At 36.0% G+C, this 14,954-nt stretch overlaps 1 protein-coding gene across 7 annotated transcripts in view; it reads right to left on the bottom strand.

Annotated features, from left to right (window-relative positions):
- Positions 1-14,954, bottom strand: part of LOC105033147 (uncharacterized) — a 94,323-nt gene that overhangs the window by 49,339 nt on the left and 30,030 nt on the right. For 6 of the 7 annotated variants that reach the window (XR_012136734.1, XM_073248430.1, XM_019846545.2 and 3 more), the window contains 10 exons: positions 8,114-8,181; positions 3,433-3,519; positions 3,149-3,301; positions 2,982-3,077; positions 2,733-2,792; positions 2,489-2,610; positions 2,317-2,404; positions 368-472; positions 184-288; positions 51-103 (listed from right to left, as the gene is read on the bottom strand). Coding sequence is in view for 6 of the 7 variants with exons in the window: in XM_073248430.1 (XP_073104531.1) it covers positions 51-103; positions 184-288; positions 368-472; positions 2,317-2,404; positions 2,489-2,610; positions 2,733-2,792; positions 2,982-3,077; positions 3,149-3,301; positions 3,433-3,519; positions 8,114-8,181 (937 nt within the window). In the remaining variant the exon portion in view is untranslated. The remainder of the gene's footprint in view (positions 1-50; positions 104-183; positions 289-367; positions 473-2,316; positions 2,405-2,488; positions 2,611-2,732; positions 2,793-2,981; positions 3,078-3,148; positions 3,302-3,432; positions 3,520-8,113; positions 8,182-14,954) is intronic. The other variant, XM_073248432.1, reaches the window with a different exon arrangement.

The following is a 14,954-nucleotide window of genomic DNA, read 5'->3' as shown; positions in this document are numbered from 1 at the left end:
TGGCACCAAAATTTGGACAAATAGGACAAATTTTCAGCAACAGAAGCTACCCAGAGGCAAGCTCCAGAAAAAGGGACAAAGTGTGCTCAATAACCTCCTCACTCTGCATGCATATGCAAAAAGAAATTCAATACTAGATCCTTAAAGCGAGACATTAATACAGAAGGACAGCTGAACATTCACCTTTGTGTAGCACTTTAAATTTGTAGCAATTTTTCCAACAATGACATTAAGCAGGACCAAATGATCATGGAGACCAAGAAGGTCTGATAATCTTGAATATAACTGCTGCAGGAAAAGTGAAGGCACCAAACTTGTATATAAAAAATAAATCTAAGCATACAACTTGAATACTGAATGCCCTTACCTTGGATGAATGCATGGCTTGATCACCAACGTATGACTTCCGAAAATTTTGAAAAAAGGTGATAATGGCACGATCAAGTCTTTGCTTGCTTATCTCACAATATCTCTGAGGAGAGAAAAGAATTCATTATACAGGTATTATGATATCCATCAAAAAAAAGGTCAGTAACAGGCACAACACTAACCACCTGATTTAGAACTAAATGGTGAAACACACAGATAGGAGTTATACTAATCAAGGATGATGTGGTGCAGAATATAACAAAATAGGATAGCAATGGTGAAAAAGACCTTGGAAGGCACTAGCAGAAAAAAGGGGGATAACAGAAGAGAAGAACCTATACATAGATTCTTAACACAAGGGATGTAAAAAATTACTTATATAGAGGCGAAAGTGCTCGTGGAAATGAATAGGGATGTCTATATAAATCCAACTTCAAATGGTCAAAAGATCACCTAAGGTGTGTGATATCTAAATGTTTTACAAATTGGATTACATGCAGCAAACAATATGTGCTTTCCTTATTGACTTTTAAACAGCAAAACCTTTATAACGAGACAAAAAGCAGCAAAAATGTAGGATCAAAAAGGAAATTTTGAAATGAGATCTCATCCTCACAATAATAACCAGAGAAATACTGATTCTATTTCTACTTATAACATTTGATCAAAGTATCAGTCACTAAAGATAAAAGTGTCAAGAAAGAAATCAGGTTTGGACCGCAATGAGGGCATCCTGAAACTGACCTGTTAACCAGATCAAATCCAATAATCTGACTAATCAAACAGATTATCAACCTGGATCCAAATCTTTTAAGGATCAGACATTTCACACAAACAAATATGAATTTTTATCAACGGTTATACAGAGTTCTAGTGTATAAATTTATACATTCATATAAACATCAATCTCCCTTTCTTTTGTGTAAGACATGGTCCAAATGCTACCATCCAGATTTGAACACAAGGTCCATCAGATATTGATCTGACAATCGACATTCATGATAATTATAGTATCGTACGATAGAATATCATAAATTGGAGTTTGCCCGTGGTCACACCCCTCAGCCTAGCAACTGGAGGTTCTAGGTTCAAGTCATGGGAGGTACATCCTATATATTTGGACCTAGGTAATTATAGTGACAGACCTGTGGGTGCATCTCTCTCCAAATATATAATAATATAATATCAAATCTTCATTGAGCTACCAGCATTGGAACCCTATAGCAAATACAACAACATGTGAAATTTAGGTATGTTGGGTTGGGTGAAGGGCTGAACCAAGCCCAATCCTACCTACATTATATCCAACTCCAACTTCATCCAGCTTGCAAACGAGCAACCTGAACCAAATTAGAGCTCCCTCCCAAATTTTTCAACCCAGAACAGAGAAGGAAAACTAAGAAATAATATCTAAATTCTCATCATCCATAAGGATACAATAACTTCAACATAGGAATTGACAGTCCTTTTCTTTAATACTAGCACCAGATACAATTCACAAGCTATGCATAAGTCAACCAAAATGGGACAAGTAGGAACATAAAAAGGGAATGTGAGAGTAAACCAAAATGATGCTTCAGCATATTTTAACATATAATTACATATCAGATGAGAGTGTAGAGGCAGTCTGGGTAAATGACAGACTATAATAAGTTTCCCTTCGCTAATTCCCTTATGGAAGCATAACTGGCCAACCAACTAGAAACCCAGTTGAATATCAGATCATTTTCTTCATTTTCAAACATTCAAATAAAATACCCCAGTTGTTGTGGTGTCCATGTCATGTTTATACCATTTACATATTACCAAAGGACAAAACAGTAAATAATCATATGCATGTACAAAAGCATAAACGAATCGTGATATTGGAAGTATTTAGTCCATGCTTAAGTTTACTGCGTATCACAAATTTTGAATGGCAGAGAAGCCCATTTTCTGCTTCTTTACCTGAGAGTGCAACCCACCATCTGTGATATTTATCAACTGTAAAACTCGTGCAGCAAGTTCTGCATCTATTAATTCCTGTGACTCCATACTGAAACAGCAAAGTGAAAAGATAAAATTACCTCATCCACTTCAAACATTATTTAGAAAACTAACACAAAAAACATTTACATACCTACAGCCAATGGTCTGTCTGATCTTGAGAATAGCAGCAATAATGTGAACTATCCAGGCAAGCTGTCCTTCAATCACAGGAAGTTCACTGACATCTCCAGGAACTGGTGATCTTGCTCTTTCCTACAAATGTTAAGAGATGCTGTAGATCCTCACGTAGGGGAGGGGAATAATCTGATGTCCCTCCAAAAAAATCTAATTCAGTAAAAATAATAATGGCATTCAAATCTACAATGAGAACATACCATATAAGCTTGCAGAATAGGTTCCATAATCTTTATAATGTATAAACTACTGCTTTCATACTGCAGCTCAGGAGTAAAATAAGGCATTAATAACAACAATGCAAGCTTGAAGATCAGCTTTCTACATCTTCCAAAGACTAAAATGATAAAAATCCTAGAGACTGAATAGATATCAATTTTCCACACAGACCAGGGACCCCAGATAAATATTGAAGAAGCTAGAAAGCACAAAACTGAAAAGATACCAACCTGGAATCTGCAAAGGTAAGGAAAGCACTCCAGCTGATCCTGAAGAAGTTCAACATTGTCCAAGGGATTCTCTGAGAGGTCATCTGGAAAACCAGCCTGATATGGATATAGTCAGTACAAGACTGCACTTTTGCATGAGAAAAGGAATCCAGAGGACAAACTTATACCTGAACAGAATTGAATCTCGAGTTGATAAAACCCTCAGTGATTTTAGGCACAGTTTCATCTAGCAGACTTGGTGTGTCACCCTTCAAATAAGGCACAGATGTCACCAACCGGGACCAAAGCCCAAGAAGGTAGTACACACTACTGCTAGCCCACTAGCAAAGAGGCAATAAAACAACATTAGTTGTCTGCATTGTAGAAAGCTCACTGTATAGTAAACAGTCAATAAACATCGACATCTTATTCCACCAAAAAACACAAAAAGAGTGAAGGATACCAAACAAACCTGCCATGACTGCAATGATTTTGTAGTGAACTCTGCTACAAAACGTATCCAGTCACCATAGATTTCTATGTTCAGAAGCTCAGACAACTGAAGCATACAATTGAACATATGAAACAATTAACATGCAGTTAGTGCCTAGAACTTACATTCCTATCTTACACATCAATCAATGTTAACAAATCCTCCAATTAGAACACAACTAGGCATTTACATATGACATCAGATTAAGTCAATCTTGAATACAAAGCCATAACTATAGATGTAATTGAACTAGGCACGAGCAGAGCTAACATTAGATAACATGCATAATCTGATGAATCTAAAACCTAGTGTTAAGACTCATTTCATTGAACATAATACTGAACATAGTAGACCATTTAGAATGCACATCTCCCCAAAGGCGTTCCACACTTGATGATAAATTCTTCTATCCCAAGTTCTCACCCAAACTAAGAAAACAAAGGGAAAAATGCTGACAAAACATCTGATAAGCAATTACCCTCTTCCCCAGCTAAATAGCCCCCCAAAGTATAAATCCATAATGAGACACTTCAAGCAACAGAAATTAGATTACTGTATATTTGATGTTTGATTGATTGGAGGTTACACCATCCCAGACAAAGTTTCATATAACATCTGACCAGGACAGAATGAAGAATGCAGCTTAAATTTACTTCTTCGTAAAATTTTCAATGTCATTTTCATGATCTCATCTATTATTAACAGTGTATCAAGCCTATTTTTGTAATATTCAACATCATTCTATTATTCAGAGTATACCAAGTAATTCACAGTGTTTGTGGCAAGTCACACTGACAAAGGTACAGATACATGTATGCAAAATTCCATTAAAATAAATAACAGTTGGGACTTTAAAGAGATCTTTATACAGCAGGAAATTTCATATTTGAAGAATTTCCAAGTAACTATCCATAGATGAAAGGACCCACATATTATTATGGAGCTCAAACTCAAAACAATATGAAGCAGGAGCCAAGCTTACTGCTTTCAACAGACTTAAGAGTAGTAACGACTACTTTGTTGATGGATGGAACACATGTTTCAAACTATAATGAAGCAAAGCATGGACCACGTGTTTCAAATTATATGAACCAGTGGTAGTAGTAAGGCCAAAGTTAGTAAATAAACACCGAGTTCATTCAAACAGGCCTGTAACTAAACCCATTCCATACTATGACTATAATACTCCCTTATCACTATGCTCAAAGTCCTCAATAATCCTGCAAAATGGACCATCAAATCACTCCAGATGCCAATATGTTGGCAAGAACGAGATAAATAATTGCATGATGTCCATCTCAGACAAATAACCCAGGATGCCAAGATGTAGACCCGTAGAGATGCTCATTGCAAGATTATGGAACAAATATAAAGGAAATGGTGACAAAACCATTATTTATATCTTAGAAGTGAGGACAGGAATGTGTTTCATAGAGTGCATAATACAATATATGTTTTGTTGTTCTCAGTTTAATGTGTCACAGAGAGGAGGAGCAAGAGAGGGAGTTAGGACAGAAACTAATGTGTTCAGCACAATGATGTACTAGTACCTGCTTCTAGGATTCAAACTCTAAAGAGTAAAGATATAATTATTAGCTGTACATGCATAACACAAGACCTAATGCTCCAGAAAGGAATTCAAAATTTTTTCTATATAAACATGAGTAGAAAAGAAGAAACTTGATATAAGTATAAACCAAGGTTCTCGGAGCCGGAACCGGGACCTATGCCGGCTAACCGACGGTACGAGTTGGTACAGGTCCGTACCGGACCAAACCAGTGCGAACCAACAAGGTAGAGAAGGGGATAGGGAGACGAAAGAGAGGAAGAGAGGGGGGAAGAAGGAGAGGAAGAGGAAGAGGGAGAGGGAGAGGAGGGGAGAGGGTGAGGGCCTCCGGCGGTCGTCGGAAGCCATCGAAGCTCTTTCAGAGGGAGGAAAGAAGAGAAGGGGAGACCTCACCGGATCACCAGAGGTCCTTGGAGGCCTCCGGACGAGTGGCAACGCCGCTGGGAGCTCTTCGATGACCCACGAACCAGCATCGAGGGAGTGAAGGGAGGCCGAGGGACGGTTGAGGCTGGAGGCAGCCGCCCTCCGCTCCCTCGGTACTGGCTCATCGGCCATTGGAGAGCTCACGGCGGCGGCGCCGCCCGTCCAAAGCAAAGGGAGGCTAAGGGGTGGCTGAGGCCGGAGACAACCGCCCTCCGCTCCCTCGACGCTGGCTTGCCGGCCGTCGGAGAGCTCGCGGTGACATCTCCGCCCGTTCGAAGGCCTCCAAGGGCCTCCAGTGATCCGACGAGGTCTCTCTCTCTCTCTTCTTCCCTCCCTCTGCCCTTACCGAGCTCGAAAAGAGCTCAAACGGCCATCAGAGGCCCTCCCTTCCTCTCCCTCTTCTTCTCTCCCCCCTCTCTCACTTCCTCTCTTTCTTCTCCCTCCATTTGAGATGGCCGCTATGCCATTTTTCATGCCGAAACCGAATCGGTATCCTGCCAATATGGTTCGGCACGGCCTGAACCATCTGTTTGGATGGTTCAGCAAACAATGGTATAAACTAAAGCTCGTGCTTGGAAGAAAAGAAGGAACCAAATGCATGTCAATAAAACAAAGTTAAAATAACTGAATCCAGTGTTTGGCTAATATGGTCCAATATGAGGCAGATAACTTTGCATTAAATACTATACACAACTCAAGCTCTTTTGTTGAAGGCTAAGCTTAGTCCACAACGTGATGTTATACAACGACAACCATGGTGATGATTGACAGCCTTTTTCCCATCAAAATGGGCCTTGTAATGGAGCAGAACTGTAAGTTGGGAGGGAGATGGTGTTCCTAATGAAGAATTAAACAGATTTATTATGGTTGGTTGTCAACACCTCCCAAGAAAGGACATTGTACAGATATTCCTACCTTAGGGCATTGATTGCATAGATGGTGGGTGAATAGTTCCATCCTGAGTTACTAACAAAAGGAAGACAAATTTAAAACAATATATGAATAATTAAATAAAGAAACAAAATAACAAATAAAAGTTAAGCACGATGGTAACTGTTTACTACCATTTTTTCCATTTTCAAGTTAATTTTGCTACTTGTACAACCCAATTCCATATCTACATTTCTAGAGTATATTCCACAGATAAACAGCATACCAAAACTACTTGGGGTCATCTCTGAATTATTATCTAACATCAATATAATTTTGAGCGAAATCCAATACTAAGAGAAGCCTCTCCTATCAGAATAATGAAAGACAAGTCCATATATTCTTAACCTTTAAAAGAAAATTAAATATACGAGATACTAAAGAAACAACATAGATAAACAAAAGAATTCAAAGGCAATCAACCGTGCAATTTCAATTTCTTTAAAGGCAAACCACAGGATTAAATGGCTAAACAATAGGAACTTTCTCAGCCGCAATGATCATGGTTCTTTTTCCTTTTAATGTAAACGAATGGAAGAACCCATCAGCAATCATCACAGTTCACACTAAAGCAACAAAATGAATTTGGAATAGGTACATCAAAAAGTATTAAAGCAGAAAAACAAGTACCTAACAAACAGAATAACAACCCACTGCGCTATGAGTCTAAGGAAACCCTTTAATACAAGAAGTTGAAAATGTAGTACTTTTTGCTAGTTAAGGAAGATAGTCCATTACTACCTTGGAAACACTGTCTACAAATATCTACTGGAGCAGCCCTAGAACTGCAAACAATGCACAATATTGCCATGAAACCAGCATGTTATTCTAACACAAAGGAGAAATCAGTACACAATGGTCAAAAACTGATAAATAATTAAAGATGATCAACATTTTGCACTTAAAACCTGCATAAAGTAAAATCTCACCTTCAATTGTAAGATGCATGCACAGGCATATAGGCATGCATGTATGCATGGATATAAGTTTATGTATGTGCATATGTATTGGTACACATGTGCTTGTGTATATAGAGGTAGAGTTGGCTACACTCGAGTGGATCTCCACTTAGATCTGATCAAGTCTAGACTGGACAATGGAGGCCTTGTATCAATGATCCAAGACAATGGATATAATCTACTACCTCTAAATTGCTTACACACCAAAAATCATGTGATTTAGAGACCCTTAGCTCATGTGTCAAGCGGTCAAAAAATTGAATAGGTGAATTAAACCAAAATAATATTTTAATCATTTGATGCGTGGGTTAAGGGTCTCCAAATCACGTGATTTTTTATGAGTATGAAATTTATAGATAGTAGATCACATCCAATGCTTTGGATCATCCATGTGGGATCCCCATCATCCGATCTTGACCTAATCAAATCTAAGTAGAGATCTGCTCAAGTGTAGTCAAGTCTGTCTATCTACATATATGTGTGTGGGCGTGCATATGCATGTACACATATACATACATATGTATGTGTGTATGTACATAAATACATACACATGAGCGTGAAAAATAACACAATTGATATAATATATAATTATATAATTAATATTTAGAAGAAAAAATGAAACAAGTAGAATGGACAATAAGGCAGCCAATTCTATTACATTCTTCCACATCACAGCATTGGTCATTTGCATCTCATAATCATGGTATACGAGCAATCAACCAATATTTGTAGAACTGTATAAGTTTAGAAATTTAATCAGCAAAGAAGGGACAAAGTTTACCTGATAGTTTACTTTAAAACGCCCCAAAAGGCGACAAAACTCATGGTAGTTATCATGATCAGCAAGACCTAAAAAAAATAATTTTAAAAATATATGGTTTATTAGATTAATATTATGACATAACAAATATTTAAATCAATGCTGAACAAACATAAATATTGTTGGTTTAAATGGATGAGGAATGTAACGTTCATCAAAAATGCTCAAGACGCTAATAATTGTTGGTGCTTGACAATTTAGTCTTCCAAGAGGATCTGCTCAACTTTTATGGACAGCTTTAGCGCAAGGCATCATGGAATAGGAGGAAACCAGATTGACTGAGCAGAAGATGTTCAATTCCTTCAATCTTCAAATCATAGCTTGGATTCTATGAGAAGGCTATATATCTATTTGAAGTAGCAAGGATCGACTTTGGACAAAGAGATCATCCATTTCGACCAATTGATCAACTTTCTAAATAAGAACGGATGCAGCTACACGATCCACTAATTGATGGCCAGGACCAAATAAAAGAATCAAAAGATACTAGCTGGTGTTCCCAGCAAATTTTTTAGCAATTGGAAATCCCTTCTTAAAGAAGCCTCGGATGTGAAACGGAGAGAAGAAAGTAAAGCACCCATTTTGGGCCCCACAAAACAAACCAGTTAACCAAAACCACAAATTCAAAAGGAGCAGCTAGAAGAGAGTTCTGCTTAATTTACAGTTCTAATCAGACAAGGGAGACACGTGAAACCTCCAAGGTGTTAACCTGCAATCTACGAGAACTACAAAAGGGATAGACAAGCAAAATAATTCTTTTGTTGACCATCAGTCAAAGATACTAAAGGACAAAGAATTCAGTCAAGAAGAAGAATTCATAATTTGTTGAAAGTCTAAAAAAGAAAGTAGAATGTTTGTACCATTTTAAACCCTCCTTTCTTCTGTGAGCAGCACCGAAATAAAATTAGTAAGGGCCAGCTGCACTGAGGCCCATAAGTAATTGCACTAGTAAGGTAACAGCCACTCATTAATTTTTATTTTCTTTCTTATTTTCCTTTGTGTAAACACTCAAACTCAACTAAGCTTTAATTCCAAACCACTTGGGATGGGCTGTGTGAATCCTTTTCCTCCACTATACTCTGTTTAGGGCCACACTTTCTAAAAGATGCAGCAATATCAAGTCCTTCCTCACTACTTCATTCCATATAATTTTAGGTCTACCTCTATCTCTCTTTCCTTGTTCACCTATCAAATCACTCCATGCTATCACGTTGCTCAGACTATGTTGTACATGTCCAACACGTCAAAGTCATCCTTCTCTCAATTTGTCCTCAATTGATGTTATCTCTATATTTTATAAATAACTTAATTTCTTAGTCTATCTTTCTTGCGTTACCACACATCCATCTCAATGTTCTCATTTTGGTCACACTTGTCTCGTGTATATTGTTTTCTAGCTACGCAGTATTCTATAACATAAAGCATAGCTGTCGTATGACATCCTATAAAATTTTTTCTTCAACTAAGCAAATATTCTAAAGTCATATAATTTCTCAGTTGGACTACTCCATTTTCAATATAAAATATAAATTAAACAAATCTTAAAATATTTTTATTATTTCATATTCTTTTAAAAATTATTAAACTAATTAGTCAAAATTAAATAAATATAAAGTTTTATTTCATATTTATTATTTTATATAAAATCTTGGTCTTCAAAATTTTGGTCTTTAAAATGTTATTGTGTAACACTCATCCTCAAAATGATTAATACCTATTTTATATCTATCTAGTTGGATGGTTAAAATTAAATAATAAATAAAATTCTTATGGTTCAAAACTTCAAAATCCACGAAAGAGGTGCCAGTCCTATGACAACTAGGTGGGCTGCCTAGTTTCATGGTGTCTTTAATCTTAAAATATCAGGGACAAAGCATAAATGCCTTCAAAACAGAAAAAAATGTTACTTTTAGAGTTCTGGTACCATTCGACATATTATCAGTACCTATATTGTACCGATCTTCTATCATTATGCAGTCCAGTAGTCAAACCTTGATAGATTATGTTTGATTGTGAGCCTCGTTGCCTGGTTGATATCTATATGGATTGGTTATAACCAAGGTATGATTAATGGTTTGCTCTAAACATGACATTAGTTATAAATGAATTAATTGCACCTGATGTCAATGGCAAATTTAGGAAAAGGGACTAATTTAAATTCCTAACATGGGAAAACTTGGAAATATAAGGATTTCAAAGTCAATCGAACAAAACGAAGTTAGGGAATGCAGTGTGCTTAGCACGAAAATAAACAGTACCCAAATTCACTAACCAGAAGCATCATAGTAATAACATTTCTCTGTGGATCTGAGTAAGCACATAATAAGAATTTATGCACAAGGATTTGCATAGCTAGCAAGCTCACAAATATTAAAAAACAAAATACAGCAAGTATGCAATTGTTTATAAGAGCTTGATAAAATTTGTGTGATGACCAATTCTTGGCACAAGGATTAAATATACTAAAATAGCAAAACATTAAAATAGCAATCAAAAATCAAAAGAACAAATCTTGTGCACACAAGGGACAATGCCAGCAATGCATGTTTTGGAGAGGCCTGTGGGCCAGTAGCCAAATAAAACTATTGCCATGCTATGAGCATTTCACTTGTTCATCCTATTAACCCACTCATGGTAAACTCCTTTCTATCAAAGAGTTCTAACAAAGTTCAGTTACTGTAGTTACTATACAGGTTAACATAAATTTTGACTTTTCAGAAATGGTAGAAAATCTAAAACCTATTACAAAGTCCATGATGCTCTCTTATCAACTTATAATCCATTTGTACACCGATAGCTATATCCATTTAAATTATTTTGAACTGATATTTATTCCTTATGCTCTTGAAAGTGAACTCTAACCATGTATATGGTAATGTCCCAAAGCGCCTACTTCGGTGCATACCAAACCACCTAGTTCATGACGTACCGAACCAAACCGCCCGAAAATCGGGTTAGTTTGCCCCCAAAATTTGAAATAGGCACCGAAACAGTGTGAACCGCACTAAACTGCTTGGTTTGAAGCAGAACCAGTGTGAACTGCCCAACTCACACCAATTCAATATTGAACCAGACCCCACCCACTTATAATTGAAGAGAGAGTCCATGAGAAGCTTCCGTTGCTTCTCATGCCCCCCACTTCAAAGTCCACCCCAGTTTTCCCCCAAAAATCAAAAATAAACACTGATTTCAACAATAAAATGCAAGATCCAAGCCTCTTTCAAGGTATTCCCACTCTCCCCCTCTCTATTTCTTCTTTTTTTTTATTTTAGGCTGAAATCAGTAAGAAAAATGAAAAAAAAAGGTCATGCCAAAATTTTTTGTTTTGGTATGATTTCATGATATATTACAGATCTATGAATAATCTACGTAATAAGACTAAAATTTTTAATTTTCATTAAATTTAGAATTTTTAAACTAAAAAATATATTTTTAAATTACAAAAATTAAAAATTATAAAATTATAAAATTAGAAGCTTGTTCAAGGGCTACAAACTACTTTTTTCTAAATTTGGCATTCATTTATACAAGTTTGGACAATCATGCGCACAGTAGTCTAGGCTCAAATTCAGATAAAATTGAGAAATAAGTAGCCTTTGATGTATGCCGATGGACTTAGAAAAATATATGGAGCATCCACAATAGATGCTACATGGATCTGAGCTCAAATTAATTTTCAAAATTTTTATACTTAAAAAATATTCTTTAATTTTAAAATTATTTTAAAAATATAATCAATACACAAAAAATAAAGATTTAGTACTACGTATTAGATAATTCAAAAGTACTTTTTGAAGTAGAAAATATTTTTTTCATAATATTTGGTATTTAATTTCTTTTAGATTTAAAAGTTATTAAAAATATATAAATAATACAAAAATATGAAAAATTAGTACTATATATGGATAAGTTGAAAGTATTTTCTAACGTACAAAAAAAAAATTCATCATAGTGAAATTTTACTATTTTTAAATAATTAATATACTAACATGTGCTCAATAACCTACAGGAATGGATTGATTGAGAAAGAAAGATGCAGAGTGTGACATTGGTTGAGATCATAGACAAGTGCTCTCATATTGGCATCACTAAAGGTGCAACTAGTGCAACATAGAGTTCAAAAAAAGATGGGTAACCAAGTCAACGCAACACCTAGCTAGTGATTATCCCAATACATCTATGAATGTTAGTACCTATAGAAGGTTTGACAGCAAATGAAGAAGCACCAGTGATTTCAGAGCAATGAAGAGGACTACCAGAAGATGGAGGTGGATCATCAAGCAATAGAACCATCTTCCTATTACTCCAAAAAGTCAAAGAAGGCCTTCGTTCCACATGATAAGGAGGCACAGATCCAAGCTATCATTCAGGCAAACTTGGATGATCAGTAGCAACAAGATAAGGTGGCCAAGCAAAGGGCTTGATGTTGGCCCTCACAGTACGAGTGGGGCTCTGGTTTTGGGATCGACGAAGCAAATGTAGAGTTCAGGAGAACCTCCTTAATCAAGGAGGCTATCATAGAGGTGGTGGCCGACTTGCATCTATGCTAGGGGCTTTTGGCAATCGAACGAAGTCCTCTACAAAGATTCCCCCAGAAACCACCATCCATGATCTAAAGTCACATGGCTTAATCAAGATTCGAAGCAGCAGAAGATTAATACCATGCTAAAAAAGGACAAGAAGAATGATATGTGGCAAGCTATTTCATTTTGGTTCCACTTTAGCCACATCTTAGTGAATGTAGCAAGCAACACGTGTTATAGGTCTACCATTTTCTCCATACAAGTTCCCAGTTCAATTGCAGATCCTCCAAAATTGAAGGACAGCAATGATGAGCTCTTTAACAACAAGTTGCAAAAGTGGATTGCCTCATATAAGAGCAAGTGATCCATATATAAACTGACGATGATATGTGATGTTGGACCAGTTCTACCAAATAAAGCATCATCAACTTTTTAATATATTGTGACACAAAGACTTCCTTTCAAAAGTCGGTTGATGCTTCCAATTAGGAGCACGACACCACGTACATCCTCAGATTGATGGAGGTGACTGATCAGATAGAAGAGAAGAATATCGTGTGGGTCATCACTAATAATGTGCCATCATATACGACCACTTGGAAGATCTTGATGGAACGACGGCCACATATTTTCTAAATCCCATATGCTGCACATTGTATCAATCTCATGTTGATGGAGATTAGGAAGATTTTTAGGATGTAGCAGACACTGGAGATAGCCCGATCCATCACCAGATTTATTTATAATTACACATGGATCCTATCACTGATGAGGAGACACATAAGAGAGGATCTTGAGACTAGCTATGACATGGTTTTTACTAACTACAATGCAATTGATAGGCTCCTTGGGAGGACAGCAGGCCTGTGTCAGATGATTGTTAGTGCTGAGTGGTAAGAGAGTAGATTGCGAGGGTCAACATTAAGGTGAGCCATGTAGAGAGCTTGGTGATGAGGCAGGCACGCTGACAGTGGGCCAAGAAAATAATGAAGGCTATCAAGCCATTTATGAAGTGTTTCGGACCAAAGTTCACTGTACCGGTACCGGACGGCGTGCCGGTGCCAAATCGGTATGGTACGGTATGGTACCATACCGTACCGACACACGGTATGCCCAGACGTACCGGTCCGGTACCGATACACAATATTTTTTTCGATTTTTAATTTTTTTTTGGATTTTTGAAGTTAATAATTGATAAATACAACCTCAATATGGCATTATATTGCATATTATTGACATATTTGGGTTCAATTTGGAGTTAGGTTGCGGTACAAAGATTTTTGATCCAAAATTTCAAACATATATTTATTTATATTATATTTCAACTATGTCATCTTAAAACTAAAGAAAAAATATATAAAATACGCATTAAAATGTATCTAAATATTTAAGTACAAAGCGTAATAATTGATATACGAACCTTAAGATGTACTCTGTATTTAATTTCTTGTCGAGTGTCTGTGACGCTCGTAGATGTCTGGATCATCAACATAGTCTGAAGGGATATCAGTCCAACCCTCTAGCCAAGCTGCACTGTACTTTCGAATATTCATCATCCCATAAGACATCCTCTCTGAATTGTAAGACATCTCAGACCTCTCATTAAAATTCTGACTGTGAGAAGTATCCTCAAGATGATGGTATGGTTGTGGAGGAGCCCATCCAAATATGCCAGTAGCAAAATCTGATCCGTAAGATGCTCCAGACTGGATAGGGTAGTAACCACTAGAAGATGATGCCTCGGATGCACCATATGCATATGGATCATAAGGTGGTTGTAGATAATAGGATCCATAATGCGAGGATGATCCAGATACATCCATGGATCCTACTCCACGTGCAAGATCGTTCGCAGTATATATATATAATTAAAATATATGCAAGTATAACAAAACACGATAGTTTAATGATAATTAAAATAATTATATATAATTTTAAAATAATTTTAATAATTATTTTAAAACTTATAAATTCAAAATAAATGTTATATACTTCAAATAATATTTTTAAATTAACTAAAATATAACACTATTTTTATATATTTTTTATTTTATAATTAAATTTTTTAATTTAAATAATTAAAAAATAATTTTTTAATTTCAAATATTTGAAAAAAAAATTGAAATTAGATTTAAGTAGCTTGAATCATTCTAAACATGATTCTCAAACTCTAATTTTTTTCTCTAAAATTTAATTTTTTTTAATTTTTAAATAAATAAATATTTAAAAATATTTAAAAAATATATAATTAACAAAAATTAACAATTTTGGTGTCATCG

The sequence above is a fragment of the Elaeis guineensis genome, chromosome 14 (assembly GCF_000442705.2).
Source record: "Elaeis guineensis isolate ETL-2024a chromosome 14, EG11, whole genome shotgun sequence".
Taxonomy (NCBI): domain Eukaryota; kingdom Viridiplantae; phylum Streptophyta; class Magnoliopsida; order Arecales; family Arecaceae; genus Elaeis; species Elaeis guineensis.
The sequence above is the reverse complement of the archived record's forward strand: the minus strand, read 5'-3'. Positions and strand labels throughout refer to the sequence as shown.